The sequence below is a fragment of the Taudactylus pleione genome, unplaced genomic scaffold (genome assembly GCF_031769625.1).
Source record: "Taudactylus pleione unplaced genomic scaffold, aTauple2 ptg000317l, whole genome shotgun sequence".
Lineage (NCBI taxonomy): Eukaryota > Metazoa > Chordata > Amphibia > Anura > Myobatrachidae > Taudactylus > Taudactylus pleione.
This window is the reverse complement of record NW_028284718.1, coordinates 1,650,373-1,672,324: the sequence shown is the minus strand read 5'-3', so window position 1 is coordinate 1,672,324 and position 21,952 is coordinate 1,650,373. Positions and strand designations below refer to the sequence as shown.

The window sequence follows — 21,952 nt, the reverse complement described above, 5'->3', positions numbered from 1 at the left end:
AAAAAAAAAAAAAAAAAAATTTGTTGTGAAAATATAAAAAAAAGGAAAAAAAAAAATGCCAAACTAACGAAATTAATTCTGGTGGGGTCCCCAAGTATGTGGCAGGTGTTTTTTTCATTGCGCAAAGTAGCGGCAGGTGCATTTTTGCAGAATTTTTAAAAAATAACTTTAGGGACTTAAAAATATGCTAGTACCCATTTTCATGTACCCCAAATTTGATGGGACCACTTTTAAAAACGAAAAAAAAAAGCTAAATGCTCTTCTGCATCACTTCTTCAAAGTCGGGAAAAAAACACCTGCCGCAGCTATTTAAAAACCCCGATTTTCTTCTGCAGGCAAAAATGGGGGTACCCATAGTGAACCCGAGGTTTGGACATCTTTAGGGGGGTCCTACAATTATTTCCAAAAAATTCCCATTTGTTTTCCCCGATCCAAGTATCGCCGGGTCCCGTTTTCATATTGAATACGGGGATAAGCGGGAGCACGCGCGATACTTTTTCACCGGCAAAAGCTCCGATGTGCGGCGAAATCTTTGACGGCGAGGTTAACATTTCGTACTGAATACCCCTCAAAGAGGTGTATCTTGTAAAACAGAAGGAGGCTAAGAAAGTAATCAGATGAGAAAATGGTGCAGTCAGTGTGTAAAGGGATGTGAGGATACGGGGTTCTCTCAATCACCCAGACACCGAGCAGATGAAACAAACGTGATGGTTTATTTTTCCACAGCACACAAAAATAGATAATATGTCAGGACAAGCAGTAAATCCAGTGAACGGGCAATAAACAGGTAGCAGTCCAGACAGAGGCAGTCCCAGTAGAGTATAATGTCCCAGAACAATTCCACAAAATAGCTAGAGACCCTCAGTCCCCACAGTAGAAACTATCACTGATCACACAGCAGTGAATAGCGTATGTCCACTCAATCGCTTCCAGGACCCCACACGTAGAAACTATCAGAGATCACACAGCAGTGATAGTCCCTGGGTACAATCAAGCATTTCCAGGACCCCATACAGTAGAAGCTAATCACAGAACACACAGCAATGAATAGCGTATAGGTCCTTGCAGAATTTCCAAAGTATAAATCCACAGAACTGGTGATGCGTTCCACTAGTACCATGGCAGAGTGAGGCCTCTTAGCCAAAGTCAGCGACTAACATGTGGAGTTGCCTTCGGTGACATGTTTTAAAATCTTCCAATTTCCCACGATATTGTGACCACCCATTGGGGTTGCACCGTTTCCTGATTGGTGCGAGTCCCTTATGCTGTCACTTTCTCCTACCTCCTCTGGGTATTACTTCCCTGACGAACACCTGCTGGGATGGTTCCGTTCAGTCTACCAGGTTCACGTGAAGCACAAAACAGGCAAATAGAAGGAGGAGTAAATCCTGAGCATCCCCTGGGGAGGTGGGAATTAACTTAGAGGGTCTTTTGTTCTGGGAGGTGTCACCTTGCTCTAGTGGTTACGAATAACACAGACCTATGGACCAGGCTAACATCAAGGCTTATCCAGTATTAAACATTACAATTACTTACATTTTTACAGTACATAATATTCATGGTAATGGAAATGTGTGTCCTGAGAATGATCACACATACACTAGGAGACGGGAAGGGTTACACAAAAGTACTAAAAAGTAAATTGATCTCTGCAAGGACTGAGATGCTGCCAGTACATTGGTAACACACATCTCATGTCCTCACAAGGGAGCAACATTTTTTAAGTATATAAACGAAAGGAGAAAAACAAAAGGTGGAATACAAAGATTAAAGACAGAAATAGGGAGTCTTGTTGAGGGAGACAATGTAATAGCTGACCATCTTAATAATTAGTTTTGTTCAATATTCACTACTGAAAGAGAGGGCAAGGGGCCAGAGTTAAGTTGCAGGTGTAATCAGAAAATGAGGTAGGAACAAGCACATTTACAGAGGAGAAGATCCTAACAGAACTCTCAAAACTGAAAGTGGATAAATCAATGGGGCCTGATGGGACACATCCAAGGATACTAAAAGAGCTTAAAGGGTGCTGGTAACACCATTAACAGAATTATTTAACCAGTCACTAGCTACTGGAGTAATTCCAGAGGACTGGAAAAAAGCAAACGTTGTCCCACTGCACAAAAGTGGAAGCACGGAAGAGGCAAGCAACTACTGACCAGTGAGCCTTACATCAGTAGTAGGGAAATTCATGGAAACACTCTTAAAAGAAAGTCGTAGATTATCTCAAATCCAGCAATTTGCAGGATCCCAAACAGCATGGGTTTACTGTGGGGATATAATGTCAAACACATCTTATTGACTTTTTTGACTGGGTGACTAAGGAAATAGATAAATTGGTGGCCATAGATATAGCTTATCTAGACTTTAGTAAGGCTTTTGACACTGTTCCACATCGCAGACTATTAAATAAACTGTTAAATAAACTGGAAAGCATGGGATTGGATACAAAGATAGTTGAATGGATAAGATCATGGCTGCAGGATAGGAAACAGAGAGTTGTAGTAAATGGAGTGCAGTCACAAGAGGGAAATGTTACCAGTGGAGTACCTCAGGGATCTGTACTTGGACCAGTGCTTTTAATATCTTTATTTGTGACATTGCAAATGGTATTGAAGAGAAACTATGCCTTTTTGCAGATGACACAAAGGTATGCAACAGGGTAGACACACCAGGAGGGGTAAAACAAATGATTGATGATCTAGGTAGACTAGAGTAATGGTCGAGAAGGTGGCAACTACAGTTTAATGCCAAAAAATGGAAGATCATCCACTTAAGTCTCAAAAATCCAAAATCTAAATATAGTATTAATGGCACTATACTGGAAAGTACTGAAGAGGAAAGGGATCTGGGAGTCACTATTTCAGGTGACTTAAAGGCAAGCAAACATTGTAACAAAGCAATGAGGAAGGCAAGTCAGATGCTTGGTTGCATAGGGAGAGGAATGAGAGAGGGAGAGGGAGAGGGAGAGGGAGAGGGAGAGGGAGAGGGAGAGGGAGAGGGAGAGGGAGAGGGAGAGAGAAAGAAATGATAATACCACTGTATAGGTTATTGGTACGTCCTCATCTGGAATACTGTGTTCAGTTCTGGAGGCCATATCTCCAGAAGGAAAGTCTACAGCACAAAACATACCAGGAAAGACTATGGGGTCTATTTACTAAGCAGTAAAGTAAGGATCAATAATGGTTGAGGTAACAATAGGTTTAAAAATGGGGCAGACTAAATGGGCCAAGTGGTTCTTATCTGCCGTCAAATTCTATGTGTATTTATATAGGAGCATATTACAATTGCCCATTTGCTCCCAAACACTGGAAAACGGGCGAAAACAATCGTTCTGAAAAAATTGGTTAACTCAAACTGATTTTACCGATTTGTTTGAAAAATAATTTCATCTATTTTCCAGTGTTTTGGAACAAATGGATAATTATCATTTGCTCCCATACATTACGAGTGTGTATCTAGATTAAGGTCCACACCACTCCTCTAAACAGAAGTAATCTGATGTGAAACAGCATGTGTCCTCTCTGCTCGCAGTCCCATGTGGGTTTGTGCCTAGCTTTCCAGGTTGGGTGATACTCTGTAAAATGTGGATGGTAAATAACAGTAAACATCAATGTTCAACCTCCATCATCTTCAGAATCTCTTTTAAACGTTCAGTTTTCTGATATAAACAGCCTCATTAATGTCATAAATCATGATTGTACAATGAGATGCTTTATTACAAGTGTGACTTTTTAATGTTTGAAGCTTACAAAAGTACAACTTGAAGGTGCAAAATGCGCTCTATTCTACATAAGGGAGAAAGCCCCAAATATTAAGGGTCTGATTCAGAGATTTACATTAATGCAATCGCAACTGCGGGAACTCACGGATCGCAATAGCGAAAATATGTTAATGTCTCCAAAGCTTCCCCGAGTATAGGGACGCCCACTGCTGCTTTCTCATATCCATCCGACGACGTGCAACAGCATAAACATCGGGAACACTGATTCAGGTCGAGCAGCCACGCAGCTTCTGAGTCAAGTCTGGCCAGTCCTGACACGCTGAGAGCTCCCATGCTGAGAAGGAGATCGCAGTGGCTAATTTATGCATGCCCATGAAACGGCGTTTAAACGGTCAGGCACATCTGCTTTTCCTTAGCCACCTCCCGTTGCCTCCCACAAGTGAATTCTCGGTGCGAGCATAATCGCCAACCAATCGCTTCATATGCGCAGTGCGGCTATCACACATAAAAGATGGATAAAAATCGCTTAATCTGCATAAATATCGGCATTGCGTAAATCTCTGAATCAGGTTCTAAGTGCAGGAAAATGTAAGTCTTGTGTGTCCTCTCTCCAAGCCATGAGCACCCAGAAAATGTACCCTCTCTGCTCCTTGACCCATTTAAATTCACCCAGGTTGCAAAATGAAATCTTGTTTCTGCATTTAAACACATTTGTAATCCACACGGAGCAGGGAATGCCCCTCTCCTCCCTGATCTAATTTAGTGTATGCCCACAGCCTCAGACGTGGTGTCAGACGGCCTGCAATTCCACACACTTATCTGTAAAATTAGGTGCATTTGCAGAAAGCTGGAGCAGGAGGTCACAAATAAGCATTTGCTCAGTGGTATTGCCATGAGGATTCCACACAAAATAAATCAATAAATAAATATTTTGGTATGTGTGTATTACTTGCACTAATAATATTAGCAAATATGAATAACTTAATGGTTTCTTTATTAACTGCAAAAAAATCCAGGCCTGCAAAGCTTCTATATTTATAAAGTGCACCTCTTTGGTCCTTGGAACTTCTCACAAAAAATGCAAACATTAACTTTGTGGTTACATCTGAACATGCTTCATTAATTTCCACATCTACATTAGTCTAATAAATACTGCTCATTTTAGCCTAATTTTTGTCTTAAATGAAACATGAGAGCGTGGTATATACGGACTGTCTTTATTACTTGTGCATTATTTGTAGCGGTTGTTTAATCGTTGTCTCAGAGTTATAGAGCCAAGGCCAACTTTGGACAGTGCTTTTAATTTAACAGAACTGAGTGCAGGTCTTAGCCTGATGTAGCATCCATTTGCTGCCATCTAGTGGTATACATGCCTAATTACAATAGTGCAAGTTCTGACAGCTAAAATAAAATGCCTGTATTTTCTCATGTGCTATATATATAGGATTTAGCTTTTTGTTTTATTAAAGGATCAGTTTTTATTGTTGTTAGTGATGACACATTATCAGGGAAAAGTAATAAACGTGTAAAAAGAAATCCATGTGAAAACTGTATTTTGTCTACATTGGTGAAATACAGATAGTTATAAAATGTCTTAAGGTGCTAAAAATATTTTCAACTATAGTGACGAGAAATTTTTGCAAATCTTCAAAAACAGCCACAAACTTTCTACACTTGGTGCCTCAAACAAATGCTCTGAACATGTCAGTGACAATTCCAAGCTGAATATGGGTGGAATGCAATTAGCCCCATTAAGTTAATGGGTGCTAATTAAATGCCGGCAGCTATTCAATTAGCTCGACTTTCTGGGAATTTCTTTTCAAGTCTCATGAGACCCGAAAAGAAATCCCTGATAAGTGTGCAGTTAACGGGTGAAAACACCTAGCTGACGCATAAGTCTGTGAACTTTATGAGTTAACATCCCTAAAATGCACCTAATGCACTTTTTTAACACTCGTTAAAAAGGGTTCAGGTGAAAAAGACAGTCTTATCGAATAGTCTAAGGGAATGAAGCCCTAGGTTCCCTCCCTTTTGCGCCCATGCAAATTTAACAGGCTGAATTGAATTCCCCGCTAAACCTTTTAATTTGAGATAAAATAATCTTACGCAGCTCCCAAAACTGTTGCTGTAGACAGGGGCGGATTGGCCGTATAATTTACCAGGAGGAATCTCATTGGGGGAGGGGACAGCGGGGCTGGTCTGCCTGTTGCATGGCCCCACCCCCAGTAGCGCATCAGGAATATTCAAGTCAGGTTGCCTGTCAGCGGCCCGGACGCTCCCAGCCCACGCTGAAGCACTTACGTGGTGGTGATGATGATGATCATTGGCTGGAGGTAGGGCTGGCTCCAGGCGCATTCGGTCTGTGCGGCCGTGAGGAGGATATCCCCGCCCTCCACCCATCGGCAGTAGAGAAGGAGTTATGGCCAGGGGGAGGGCGCAGGCGGAGAAGTATGGGACGGCGCCAGGTGCAGAGGCACTTAGTGCCGGCCCTGGCTGGAGGAAGCTGTACGCGTGCAGAAGGGGCCTGTGAGCAGGGTCGACTGGTCTCCCAGGTCGCGGCAGCAGCTGGATCTGGTGCAGAGATGGAGGCTGAGGAGCTCTTCACGGCTGCTGTGGGTTTGCTGGGCCAGGCATGCTGTCTACTCATACTGCAAGACAGGTTAGTGCTCTAAACCCCCAAGCCAGGTAACCCCCTCTCCCCAGCCCTGTGCCCCCCATACAAATGACCCCCCCATCACAGTGTATCCCCCTTCTCCAGCCCAGTGAACCTCACCATTTCTGACCCCCCCCCAGTGTCTCCCACCAAGCCAGCTCAGTGTCTCCCCCTTCTCTCCTTAATGGCTTGTGAGCATGGCATGTCACATGAGGTCACTCCCCTTGCCACAAGAACACACCCACTTTTTCGAGCGCGAGCCTTTGGCATGCAAACGTAGGGCCACTTTTGGATTTATTTTCCAGGGCCACTTTCATTTCACAATCCGCCCATGGCTGTAGATTGTGATTGTTAATAAGAACGATAGGTGAAGATGCTTTTCCATTGCTTTATCACATAAGTCTGAATGCTGTGGGAATATGTTATTTTACATAATCTTTTGGTGTCATCTACAAGTCAGAAACAATCCAGAGATGCAACACTTTTTTTATGGGCTACTCTACCTACTTGTCTGATGTGCAGATATATTAGGGCACCACCACACTACATTATTTTTTAACATTCATATTTGTAATTCAGGACACATATGAATTACACAGGTTCTGTGGCTGATTAAAACCAGGTGAAATGGAGAATTGAAGGCAGCCAACCCTCTGGACAACAGGGCCGCAGTTTCTTTGCACTCGATACCTCATTCTCTGTCAAGAGCCAATAGACATTTGGTACTGGGCGGTGAAGCGATCCATACTCAGGTTCGCAACATACATTCCAGGTGAGCTAAACGAGTTAGTAGATTCCTTATCCAGGAAAAACTCATGCTGGATTGGGCAACTCTGAAACCGGAATTTATTCTCAGTACTGTGAAGACCTTTGGTCAACCACAAGTGGACCTGTTTGCAACTTTGTAAACTGCTCAGGTTCGAACCTTCATCTCCAGAACTGTACTCAGGGGGCCCTCCACATGGACGTGATGTCCTTCCCATGGACAGACCTCTTTCTTCCATACAACTTTCCTCCTCCTGCCATGCTACTGAAGGTTCCCCACAAGATCAAAGCGGACAGGGTATCTCAACTTATTCTAGTATACACCATCTGGCCCTCCAGAATTTGGTCCCCCTTGAACACCCTCCTCCACAAGGAGACTGCTTCCAGGGAACCCCACACCTCCTACAGGATCTTCCCCATTGCATGTGGATAGCAACATTACTCGGCTGTTGACCACCACTAAACTCTCAGCCTCTTCCATGGCCTTGATAAATGCTTCTCTTAGACCCAGAACAAGATCCAGATACCAGTCCATAATAGAGGAGTTTATGGCCAGGCGGGCTTCTCAGGCTCTGCCCTCGGGCTCTCTTTCTGAACCTAACTTAGCCCTGGATTTCCTGGCTGCTAAGTTTGAGTCAGGCCTCGATTCCACCATGATAAGTTCATATGGCTCTGCCCTGGTTCTCCTTATTCCAGGCCTCATAGAAAATTAGCTCTACCTTAGATTACTTATTTAAGGTAGGTATTTTCTTGTCCGACCTCCATGCCCACAATACTCTACCATGTGGGACATTAATCCTTTTCTAAACGTCTTAGCCACTATTCCTTCCACTGCCGACATCTTTAAAGAAAGCTAGCTTCACTCCTGGCACTGGCATTTGCAGCCAGAGGAGCTGAACTTTCTTTAATACACACATCTGAACCCTGGATGACACCCACTCCGATGGTTTTCCATATTGTTCTGAGGGGACACATAAATACCAGTTCCATTCAGACCCCTCTGGTGGAGTTCGATCTAGTCAGAGGCCAGTCGGATCCTACCTAACATTCACAGCTCCACTGAGGAATGACAATCTAACCTCTTTATCACTTGTCGTAAGCCCTTTTATCCCGCTAGACCTTCCACGATCAGGGGTTGGATAGTTTCTGCCATGCAGAGTTCAAGAATAGACACCTCCCACTTCAAAAGTCACTCCCTTCGTGGTGATGCTGTCACATTGGCAGCCGCTAAAGGCTTGTGCATTACAGTCCATAATGCAAGCCGATCGTTGGTCGCCCACTCGTACCTTCGTTAAATACTATTGGAAGCTTTCCGATACGTAAAGGATAGAATTCCTTAGAGCAACCACCAGGTATGTGGTAGTCTACCCACCAGCTGTTGCTAGGTGGCAAAGCCTTCCAATGAGCAAACACTAGTTTAAAGGAATCTATGATCTGCAAACTGTCTTTGTTCTAGGAAATAGTATTGCCGCCTAGCAACAGCTCCCACCCAATCCATGCCAGTTCTTAGTTATACCCGATCTCTCCTTTACTTTCAGGTGCTCCAAAAGATCAGAAGCAGCAGTAGGCGCACTTACCTAACCTTAAAAATCAGAATTAGCATTACCCTTTTCTTCTACAGTCACCGCAAATTCGCAGGAGTTTAGATTATGTTCCTGATTTCAAGGCAACATAAGAGATCATTCTTCAACCATTCCCTGTTGGTTTCCTGATTACCTTATACTACAGTTTGATTGTTTCTAGTGAACTTATTTGTTTCTGCATCAACATAGTCTATTGTCTCCTTTGTTATTAGACTACAGGAATTTTGGTGATCTCACCCTTCCCAAACTCACTCTTGTTCTAGTTCAGTGTTGGCTAACCTTGACACTCCAGCTGTTATGGAACTACATAACCCAGCATGCACTGCTACAGTTTTGCTATTAGGGCATGCTAAAACTGTGGCAGGGCATGCTGGGATATATAGTCCCACAACAGCTGGAGTGTCAAGGTTAGCCAACACTGTTCTAGTTGTTATTGCTATCTGTAAAGCTTCCATAAAATCTCGAGGGGGGCATGGCTTAGAGCTTTATACTCAGTGCGCGCATGTGCCCAGCGTGCATGCCCACGACCAGCGCTGCCCCTTCCCCCCCGGCTGTGGAGAAGGTAAGTGAAAGTTTTTTCACTTTGCCTTGTCAGCGCACGTCGGGAGGTTTGCACCTAACCCACCAGCTGTTGCTAGTTGGCAATCCTATTCCCTAGAACAAAGAGAGTTTGCAGATCATAGATACCTGCAAACTAGTGTATTGTAATGCTATATGGTTCCCTCCAGGAAACATGTTTGTCCCCAGATTCCTTTTATACATGTTGTCCTCAATGTTCTCAGTCAGGCACCTTTGCCCTTATATGGTGGCATTTCCCCAAGCTGATAAAATTATGACCTGAGGTATTAAGTTTCTTATTTGTAGTATTTGGCGATCTGTTTGTACAAGATTTAGATCCCCCGGACAACTGACTATAAATCCTTCTCTACTTTATGATTCTACTGCATTTTAGACTTATCAACCTATTACTACTCAGGCCACATTTCTTCCTTTAAAATGAGAATGTACTTCACCATCCCCTCCGATATCACCTCTTTCACCTTCATACTTGGTCTTCCCTCCTTCTTAAATTTCACAGTTTAAGAAAAAATCCTGACAATACCACTGATTGTATTTGCACACACTAATATCATCTAATGCATATGATGTTATGTAATTTTATCTATATATTAATAGCAGAAGGACGGCTTTTATGAGTGACATCTTTCTATGATGCTGTAATCTGAACAGGGCACATCATATACCAAATAAAAGGTCTTGGTTTGTAGATTTGCAAAAAAATAGTAGCATTGTAATTGGTTGCTTCGTTTTGGAGTTGTGTGACAAATCGTTCACCCGCCATTTACAATGCATTACCATTGTGCTCTGGAAAATGTGACCGTTGGTCAACTCTCCCTGTGCACCTGCTTGGGTGACCTGGAACTAGGGATGTGCAGGCTCGGATAGGTTCGAGTTTGCACTCCGAGTTCGGATTTTTCCCTCCAAAAAACGGAACTCAGAAAGAGGCTAAACGTCATCTTGCATGGACAAACATCATCATTCCTGGACTTTTCTTGGTGTATGTGGCTAATACCTATGCTGATCAGACCGGAAGGGATATAAAAGAAACCTTTATAGGCACTCATCTCATTGGTGTGAGGTGAGTTTTCAAAGGGAAGAACACCTCCATAAATTGAATATTCTAGAATGATATGTGAACATAATAGATTATTTCATCCTCTCTTTTCTCTTTCTGAGACGGTGAGGAATTCCAGACAAGAGGATTATCAGGACCGGAAGTGTTAGAGGAACTTTGCGCTTGTGGACCACTCATTTTATGTATACCTTACCCAACCCATTTACTTAGTTGGAGTACTAATGTTATATTTTATATATTGATATTTTTGGGTGAAGAGCGCACTATGGGCAAAATTAATTTCAGCTTAATGACCACAGAGGTGCTCAGGAAAATTAGCGATGTTGCTATACCATATTATACAGTGATGTGCGCAAGCATCACGGCGGCAAACACAAAAAATTAAGTCTACCCCTATATATTTTATTTTTGTTCAATACACACAGAATGTTGAGAAATAGGGCTACTGTTAATGAGATGTAAATAGGAAGGTAGGAACATCATGAAATTAAATAAAGTCTCCAAAACTTTTCCACCCAAGATTTGGAAACACAGTTTAGGATGATTTAGTTTTCTCTAAACCCATCTCAGTGTAGCTGTTGAATGCAGGAAACCCTGTGAAATTACTAAGGCTCACGCTCAGTTAACCTGCTGTGAGAAAGCAGTAAAGAGGAAAACATCCATACATTACTCTGTAGGATCGGGACAGCTTCCCCACTCAATGCACACATCACTCACAATGCAGGTGTGAGCATCAAAAGCTTCTGACTGGCCACAGGCAGCGAGCAGTAAGAAGCCGCTTGCGCACAACTTCACATTACATCAGGGAAATTCACTGCCTCTCTCGTGTTCAGATCTTTTCATTGAAGAGGTGAGTGGCACAGATGAAGAGGTTACATTACTATTAATGCTATTTATATTATTATACGCCAGTAAGATTGACATATTATTGCCATGCTCTTCATAGGCTTATTCTGGACATTAATACTGGTGGATATATTACAAGCATATTACTATTAAAATGAACATTAAATGGCATATTATAACTTATAGGCACAGTGTAATACTACTGGCCAATACTATTGATGAGTATATTACAGATGAATTGCTACTAAAGTGGTGTCTATTACTGTACTGACATATTATTGGGCAGTAATATGATTTTGTATATTACTATTTATGGATATATTAAGATATTAATTATGCTTAACATAACTGTTACTATATTACTATTGCATAATTTTAAAAATATTCTTCCACTCTTTTACAGCTCGAGGAAGCGACTAGGAGCTGTGAAATGCGTCCAGTTTTACCTATTTTATCTTCTGTTTTCTTTTTTCTTTTCTTTTTTGGACTATACGATGTTATGCCTATATATGTTATTTTTTATGCTGTATGCTTGTTTTAATATACATTTTATAATTAGCTGCATACTGACTGTTATAGTGAACATTTGTCCAGGACAGAACAGTAATGTATGATAAAAATGGCATTAATAAATGATTCATTTTTTAACTGTTTGGGTTATTCCTATGTTATAAACATCTGGTTATTTATTCCGAAGTTACCAGTTCTACTTTATTAATCTGTGACATACTTGTGGCTCCTACCAGATACATGCAGATGTGCTCTTCCTAGATGAGTAAGGGAATGACTAGTCTCAGTTCTGTGTCGTAGTCACATGTTTTAGGTTTATATCCTCCCAGCAACACGGTGCAGTTGCCCACCACTATGCCCTGGTAGGACAACCCCGCCCTAGACTAGTTATACATGTTTTAAAATTTGGAAAGTGTTAAAAACAAATAGCATGCTGAACAGGTTATTTAAGCCATATTATTTAGTTAAGTGACACATAGGAGTGTTATACTTTAATAAACAAATGTGGGTTTATCAGCTCTTGAAGATACAACAGTGATGTATGACAGTTGTCACTGGCTTTATATTCCACCTCTGGTAGGAGTGCTGCAGGTTCCATAGGGCTATAAATGGGTGCACAAATGCCAATAGCCTCAGCCAAGCAACAACCAAACTTGAAGGCAAATGAGACGGTTACTAAATGTTTTGAGTAATGTTCTATTGCTAGGCAGAAAAGCCATATGACATTTGTAGGCATGTATTACATGTCTTAAGCTGGGTATCCACTATACAATTTTCTGTCAGATATCTGTCCAATCTGGCTGGTTGGAATGAAAACCTGGTAATGTATGGGAGCAAATGACAGTCGATTATATGGGTTTAAACACTGAAAAAAAGGACAAAACAAAATGTTCAAATTGGTTAAATTCGTGTGTTTTAACCAATTTGTCTGAACAACCATTTTTGCTTATTTTCCAGTGTTTGTGAGCAAATGGACAATTGTCATTTGCTCCCATACATTACCAGGTTTTCATTCCGACCAGCCAGATTGACAGAAAATTGTATAGTGGATGCCCGGCTTTAGGGGGAGATGTATCAAGCCTTGGAGAGAGATAAAGTGAAGAGCGATAGAGTATCAACCCATCAGCTCCTAACTGTCATTTAAGATTAGTAACGAGTGATAACAAGAATATTACTTGCTCATAAATGAGGCCCACGGCCTATAAGTGACAGGAACTGGTTGGTTTGTACTTTATCTCTCTCCAAGGTTTGATAAATCTCCCCCTTAGATTGTAACTGTTATACTTACTATGCTCATACTGCTTACCCTCATTGGATGAATATCAGCATATGGAGGTTTTCCTTCAGCCATTTCAATTGCAGTTATACCAAGAGACCAAATATCTGCCACACAGTTATATCCAATTTCTTGGATCACCTCTGGAGCCATCCAAAAAGGTGTACCAATAACGGTATTCCGCTTCGCCATAGTGTCCTGATGGATGGAGCACAGAAGGTAAACTGGAAGAATTGCTCACATATTCCATGTAGTTGGTGCAAACACAAATAAGCAACCTTTGGTAAAATAAAGAGTTTTTAGAAAATGTATAAAATGTATCCTAGGACATCCAGGCACACATCTCCAAATTGTATGTTATTACACAATTAGATGCTATAAATTTGTGGCTGTGATGAATAGGACTAGTGTTTCTTTACTTGTGTGACTATGGGTATTTCTAGGAGTTTACTGGCATTTTAGTACTATGTGGCATTAATAAACATGGAAAAGTATTGCTTTGTACCCACCAAATTAGTTACACAAGTCCACTGTTCCGCTAAAGGTGTTGTACACCAATGAATAATGACCAAAGTACTATACTTTTATATATAGCATTCCCTCGTGCAAGTGAAAAGAATATTACAATTCATTCTGTGACCATTTTAAAGCACAAGGAAGCATTGCTCTAATGCAGGTCACAGAAATCCGAGGGGACCTCCAATATCTGTATTACCTTACAGTAGAGCTGTGGTATTGTCATTGAATGAGTTTACACACAAAGTAACATCACTTGCATTTTTAAATAATACTTGAGGTACTATTTATTCTATAATTATATACTGTAAAACAACATTGGACAATCGTTAGAGTGCCCTTGTTATATTATATAATAATGAAATAGTAAATAAGGATATCTAAATTAGCTGATAAGTGTTGATATATATAGTTATGGAAGATCTATATGAATTGTATTTGTAATATCTTCAAGTATTATAAAGGACTACATCAACAGGTTATATAAACATAAATTGCTGATGATTGTATTTCAAATGTTTTATAAAACCAGACTTTAATTATATAAACTATTCCCTTGTTGAAAACAACTTGCAAGTAACTGTACAAGTAGCAGATATGGCAAATATTCTGCAGTACAGCAACATAGCATATATACCATAACAGTGCAATAACTAACCACAGAAATGTTATATAGTAAGCTACCTGAGGGGAGTACTTACCGTCAGCTGACCTGCCACACCGAAATCTGCTAGTTTAGCAATGCCATCGGAATTTAATAGTATATTCCCAGCCTTGATATCTCTGTGTATTTTCCTCATAAAGTGAAGATATTCCAGTCCTTTTAAAGTTGACTGCAAAATGGTTGCTATTTCATCTTCTTTTAACTACAGAGAAAAAAACAACACCACAAATAAATGGGTTTGACCTGTCAAAACTACTGTTATGCTGATAAAGAAAAATGTGTGGACCATCCTATGTAATGGATATATAGCATATAGAGGTAGGATGGAGGTAGGTGGTGTTGGTGAGCCACTGAATCTGTGCTGTGATGGTGGGATCCAATCAAACAAGTTTAAAAAGGGGTGTGACCACATATGGGAATGGGTATGTAATGCCGGCTGTCAGGATGCCTCCTGTCAGAAAACAGACTGCGGGATCCCAATGGTTGGTATCCTGACCGGGGTAGGGTAAGATAACTTCCCCTTCCTCCTTCCTTCAATGTAGCCTTACCCTCCCCCTTCCCCCTTCATGCCTAAACCTAACTCTCCCCCTTAGTGCCTAACCCTACCCCCCCAGTAGTGCCTAACCCTAACCCTTCACCCTAGGGGTGCCTAACCCTAAACCCACCCCCCCCCCAAAATCTAACTCTATCCCCGGTACGCTCCCTAAACCTAACCCTCTCCCCCCCCCCATGGTTGACACTAAGGGCCTCGTTCGGGCTCCTTCGGAGTTCCGGCGTCGGGACTACGATAGGCGTCTGTATTTTGACGCCTATCTTAAGTCCCTTGTCGAGATTTCACTGTTGGTGATGCCACTGGTCAGTGATGCCGCCGGTCTCATAACTAAATCCCCCACACCAGAGCTGTAACTAGACTTTTTGGTGCCCTGTGCCAGAAACAACATTGGTGCCGCCCCCCCCCCCATCTTTCAAATAGGGATATAAGAGGCACACCTGAAAAAGGGCTCAAGGTGAAGGGCCAGGGAAGAAATAGGGGAAGCCAGGAGATGCTAGGGATAAAAGAATAGGAAGCTACATGTAAAAATGATAATAAACAGAAAATTGGCAGGCCCCTGTGCCATATACCGGTATGAAGCAGGCAGAGCTCTGTGACTTTGTGAAGTTGTGCGTAGACTAGCTGCCCTTGATAGTGCTGAAGAAGTGAGGTAGTGCCCTGAATGGAGGCTAGGATGTTTATTTTCTGTTTCTGTATTCTGACAATATTAAAGCATCATTTTGTTTGTTTTAACCTTGACAATCTGTATGGTGACACTCTTTTGAGCACTGAAATACTGCACCACTGACCACTCTGCAAAATACCCCAGAATGTCCCAATATGTATAAAAATATTAGATTGAACGGCAACAGAGAATGATGATGCAAATAAAGACTATTCCAATTTGGTACACGCCAATATGATTTAACCAAATTAAATTAAGCCACACACATACTGAATCACACATTTCCAGCTTTTTATGATTTTTTTGTGTACGTAATATTCAAATCTTAACACCTATATTTCAATACTTACCACCAGAATGAGTTGTGCCAACAAAAGTAGAACCAGGCTTAGATATGTATAAAGGCCACAGAGGCATTATTTCATCATGTTATCATACTCTTTCATTGTAAATATCTGCCAGTCATAAAAATCAACATTCCATTTAGCACTAGTACATATAATGCAAGCATACTTGCCAACTCTCCCTGATTGTCAGGGAGACTCCCTGAAATAGTAGCAATCTCCCTGACTCCCTGAAGAGTCTAGTAATCTCCCTGATTGTACATTACCCCCATTATGTAGCTGGTGTATACTTGGGAAAACAAAAAAAGAAATCAGAGCTATATTCATTCAAATGGTATAATCAGTGCCATTTCCCTGCATTGGTTATAAGGCACGATGATCCCTATGGCTACATGCATTTCCTTATAAAGTTTCTCTTGGACACTTATATGGAACCCCTTGTAAAACACAATACATGAGCAAGCCCTGGAGAGTATCAGTGTGTTTTTATCAACATGTAGATCTAACTAACTGCTTTGGGGCTCATTTACATTTAAGATAATTTTATGGCACTCCTCTCAGATGTAACGGCAGAGGTGTCAACGGGTCTGGTGACACCCGATGCATCCTCTGACTAACACTGCGCTCTGGAGGAGCGCCCGCGTCCAAAAAGGGCGCGAAGCCTAAAAGAAAGAGGTGTGGCCTCACAGGGGATCCCGATGACTTCACTAGAGGGGCAGCCAAGCATCGCCAGAGATGCTGGGCTGCCCCCGGAGACTGGGCTGTCTGCACTGCTGGCTCCTCTTCTAAGACAGGAGCCGGGTGCTGCAGGAGAATGTCACTGCAGCACCTGGCTCCGGTCACTGCAGAGGAGCTGGCATTTTGGTGTCACCCTCTCCGAGTTTGACTGGGGCGGTACACATGTCAAACCGTAACGCAGGTGTCCTAAGGCGAGCTCAGGGAGGAGAGAAACCTCCCGTGGAGCAGAAGGGCAAACAAGGGTGACGAGGATGACACCCGGTACAGCCCGCAATCCCCTCATGACGCCATTGTGTAACGGTACACGTCCACTTAAATGCCGTGCTCGTAGGTGTTGCTTTCACAATCTTCCTGAAATGCTTTTTCAAAAGTAGGCAAATATGAATATAACATTTATATATTTTATAAAAAAACAGACACTAATCTGGTGTTAGAATTCAAAAAGACTCCACTAGCGTAAACAAACGGACACTAATCTAATAGCTAATCTGATTACAGAACAGAGTTAATTATGGCAGCTAATATATAAAACAGGGTACAGTGGCTAATATTAAAAGCAGATCCTAAACTCGTCCTTGTTATTGCATGCAGTGTACAATGCAGATCTTAAATCAGGATAATGCACAATCCAGAAAAAAAGAAGGACTTCCCTCTTCTCCCACAGTCATTCATTTGTCACACACTGTGCAAGAACTGTAATCATCTGTATTATCATTAGGTGATTTTTGTTGGAAGAATATACTAACACCCAGGAAGGAGATAGACTTTAACAGAAACATGGGGTGCGACAGCACTAGTTATGTCTCTGCTTATAAATTCAACTAACATTCAGGAAGTGCCATATTATTGTGCAACTGGTCAATGTTAAAACACAGGGAAATTTGCAGTGCTAAAATATTCCTGAGAATGTTTCTGTAATGTAAGGACAGTTGGAAATGATGTAATACATATTTTAAAGAGAAAGCGCAATATTTTGTAATGGTCCAGATACGCTGTATATTTTTGAACGCACTCTTCTGTGGGCTGTGCAATAAGAACAGCTGCAAATACACACTTTATATATGAGCCACACTAGATAAAAGATCATTTCTGATCAGGTAGTATAGCATTTAAACCATACTTGCCTATTTTCCCGGGAGTTGCGAGAGGCTCACGAATTTTCAGGGAACCCCCCGCACCCCCCGAAGTGTAGGCAGATCTCCCGCATCCCACCCACTTCCTAGTGAAGTGGGCAGGGTGGGGAGATTTTCCAAGAAATGTGCAAGTCCATAGGGAGGGGGCGGGGATAAACAAAGCAAAGGATGTAAATTAGTCCCGCCCCCTCCTCACAGACCCGCAAAACACAGGGTTTTACTGTAAAGGGGGCAGGGCCTAATGACAGCTATAGCCTGGCCCTGCCCCCCCGAAGCTGAGAGGAGCAGGTCCTCTCCAGCTTCTCCAGGAAAAGACTACTAAAAAGTCGGTAAGTATGATTTAAACACTGCACAAGGATACGTGGTGTGCCCAGCACAGGTGCATCACTAAGGTAGTTACACTGTGAAAACTAAATATTCATGTGTTCTTATAGGTGGTGTCCTATACCTGCTCAAATTTTTGCCAGGTTAACAGGAACACCTCAGCATGGTAACCTAATTATTATACAGGAGGAACCTTAAGAAAACCATACAAACCATACACCTGCCTTGTGTAAAACATGAAGTGAAACTCAGTCAGTTATTTATATTGTCACACTATAATCTAATCACTTCCCGTTAGCAGGACACTATAAATAGATTTGTCAGAACATCATAAATTGCATTTATATCCAATAATACAATGTGTTTGTTTTACACTCTGTATTGTAATTAGACAAATGCCACCTTAGAGTAAAAACCTTGGGTTGTGTTTGATCGACACAGCTGGCTGCAAAGTGGAAGAAGGGAATATTAGATTGTGCATACATTATTTTTTTTTAAAAAGAGGAAATAATAAAAGAGATGCAAAGAATGCAGAACAAGTGTTGCGATGATGAGTAAAGGTGAAATACAAGATAGCGCTAGGAATGAACCCAAGCACACAGGCTCTAGTGATGCAAACTACCTGTACAAATGGGACCAAAGATTACTATAGTGGAATTGGTATTTCAACTACCAGGGAAGTTCTTTCCACCAAAGACATAAGGAAAGTCAAATAATTCATAAAGATGTGAACCATATTAAGGGGATGACTTGGTGATACAAAGTACAAAATTATACTACTTAAACCTTAATTTGATTCTATGAAATTAAATTACTTTTCAACATTGCTGCTCCCTTACTCCTCTGCAGTGTCCTCCTACATCTATCCTCAATACTTCACGCAGAGTGACATACCTGGCATAAGTGAGCCACCAGGTCCTGTGCAACTCTGTTAGCATCGACTCTCTGGATCAGGTGAATGCAACACTGGATCCACAATCTGCTGATATAGGTGAAACCACCTTAGGAATAAAGGACAGCCTAGTGTGGAGAACCGCCTAGTACATATGAAATATCAAAAGATGGAAGCTAGCAGACAATGCCGCCAACTCAGAAACTCTGCAAGCTGAGTAGATTGCCAAAACAAAAGCTGCTTTCTGCTTTCTTAATTTCATCATCTCATTGGTTCAAAAGGAGCCCACTGAAGAGCAGCCAAAACTACATTAAAAGGTCCCATGGTGGGATGGGTGGAACATAAGGTGGCTGAACAGGCATATGGTTAATATTCCGACTGCAAGGATTCTGGCAGTCAGAATTCCGGCGCTCGCATCCAGACTGCCGGAATCCCGAAAGTAAGTAGCAAGGCTAGGGGGAGGGTTAGCAGTAGGGGTTAGGCGCCGGGGGGGAGATTAGGTTCAGGCACTGGGGATGGAGGGTTAGGGTAGGAAGAGGTGTCGGTGTCCTAACTTTGTCGGGATACTGGCCATCCCGGCTGGACATGCAATACTGCTTGCATGAAAGTTCTATACATCTGGCAAAGATGCTAGACGTCTCTGAAACATTATTTTACAGGGCAGAAACCTGACCCTTCAAGGAAGAGAGACGGAGGCCTTCTGACAGTCTGTCATGTAAGAAAGAAAGTAGATGAGGTAAGCACAACAGAGAAGCAGAAACTTTTAGTTTCGCACCATTGGATGAAAGATCTAAACACCCTGTAATAAATAATAGAAGTGGATGACTTACGTGCCTGTAACATAGTCTGGATAACTGCTGAAGAAAACCTCTTGGACCTCAAGAGACTGCTCTCAAGTGCCATGCCATTAAAGCCAATTGAGGTAAATTGGGATGGAGGAACGGACCCTGTGACAGTAGATCTTCACTCAGTGGCATCCTCCATGGTTGGTTGACAACTAGAGGCAGAAGGTTGAGTACCATGATCTCCATGGCCAATCTGGTGCTATTAGAACGGCATGAGCCTTTTCTCGCTTGATCCTCCTGATATCATGTGGGAGTATGGGAATGGGCAAAAAGAGATACCCAAAATGGAACTTAGCTGTTAGGGCATCTGCCAGGGTCGCTTGTGGGTCCCAAGAGCGTGTCCCATACTATGGAAGCTTCCTGTTCATCCTGGATGCCATGAAGTCTCTCTCTGAAAGACCCACTTCTCCACAATCTGGTTGAATGTGTCCTGATGTAGAGACCATTCCCCTGGGTGAACCGTGTGTTGACTGAGTCGGCTTCCCTGTTGTCCACCCCTGGGATAAAAATGGGCGGTACAAATCTTTCTGCGCACATCATAATCTGGATGGTCTCTGACATAGACAAAGGACTCCTGGTTCCTCCTTGTCTGTTGATGTATGCCACAGCCGTGACATTGTCTGATTGCATCTGTAAAGGGCCTAGATATTGTGCCTGAACCAGAACATGAAAAACTGCTCGTAGATGTAGCACTTTGATAGAGAGCATCCTCTTTTCTAGTGCCCAAACCCTTTGGAACTGGAACCCTAGAATCACTGCACCCCATCCCTGGAGACTGGTATCACCAGCATTCATTTCCAGTGAGAAAATTGAAAACCTCTGGACAGTTTGAAAGTGCAGAGCCACCAATACAGGTATTGGCACATCTTATTCGACAGGGGAAAAAACTGGCGATCAAGGCAACGAGAACCCATCTCCTGCAACGATGAAGGATAAAATGCTGAAGGGGCCTGGAGTGGAAGCGTGCAAGGGAATAGCTTAAAATGTGGCTACCATTTTTCCTAATAACTACATGCAAAAAGAATGGACACCCTGTAAAGACACAAAAGAGCTCATACTAGGGACTGCAATTCGTTGATCTTGTCCCTTGGCAGAAACAAACGCTGACATAAGTTACGGAAAAGAAGGCCCAGAGACTTGGGTACGTTGAGGACCTAGCCATGAAGTTCCAGCATTGTCATAACAAGCTGCAAATGAGCCTTTACAAGCTATGCGAATGGTACCTTTATAAGCAAAAATGTCCAGGTAGGAAATTACAATCATTTTCTTTTATATCAAGGGACATGAGAATTTCTCTGCCTTCCATAGAAGCAATTATGGAACGTAATGACTCCATCTTGAACTTCCGCACTCTTAAGTGTGGGTTGAGCTTCTTTAAATTCAAGGTGGTGTGAAAAGAACCATCTGGCTTTCCTACTAGGAAAAGTTTTGAATAAAAACCTAGCCCCTGATGATATACTGGAACAGGGATTACTACCCCTGAAATTAAATGGGTGTGAATTGCCCCCCTTAATGCCCTTCTTCTGAGTAGATCTCAAGAAACAGGGGTTAAAAGAATCGATGGGGACGTGGGCCCTCCTGGCCCAGTATGTAACCTCTGGAGAGGACTCCTCTGACCCAATGGAAGCAGACTTCACTGAATAAAAGATGGGCCCCTACAAAAGTGTTCCGGTGGTCACCCTAACAGAAGTCATTGGGGGGGGCCCGTCACCTCTACGGAGGCCTGGATGATGAGATCCCTAAGGCCATTCACTCCCTCTGAACTCACCCGCTCTGTGATCTCATGTCGCACCTATTGTGGGCGGATTTCTAGGGTGAAATGGCAGGACTGAGAGAAACTGACTTTTACACTAAGTCGCCTGAGCAATAATGCACTCCAGCTCTGGCCCAAATAAGGATTGACCCAGAGAGGTAACTCCCGATAAATTCTTTTTGGACTCGCTATCCGCTTGCCATGAGCGTAACAAGAGCTTCCATCTGGCTGAAATAGAGAAGGCTGATACACCTGAATGGAAAGAAAAGCATCCAAAAACTCATGACTCACATAAATTTAAGTTTGCTTCAGATCGTCTACCATGGCTAGTAGATCTGAAGGGTCTCCACGTGATTGAATAGTCTCTGCTAATTGGTCTGACCAAGTCTCTATGGCCTTGGTAGCCCAGGCACCCCCTTTTAAAGGGTGAGGGGAGTCTCTGTAGTTTTTGAAACAACCATAGCTATGGCCAAACGGGAGATTCGGGCATCCATTGCTACCTCCCATGGAGTTGTGTCCTTCTCAGCGAAAGGATA

General features: G+C 42.3%; 1 protein-coding gene across 1 annotated transcript in view; it reads right to left on the bottom strand.

Annotated features, from left to right (window-relative positions):
* STK4 (serine/threonine kinase 4) overlaps positions 1 to 21,952 on the bottom strand; it is a 107,936-nt gene that overhangs the window by 35,182 nt on the left and 50,802 nt on the right. The window contains exons 5-6 of the mRNA XM_088442790.1: positions 14,208 to 14,372; positions 13,021 to 13,188 (exon numbers count right to left, since the gene is read on the bottom strand). Of these exons, the coding sequence (XP_088298916.1) occupies positions 13,021 to 13,188; positions 14,208 to 14,372 (333 nt within the window). The remainder of the gene's footprint in view (positions 1 to 13,020; positions 13,189 to 14,207; positions 14,373 to 21,952) is intronic.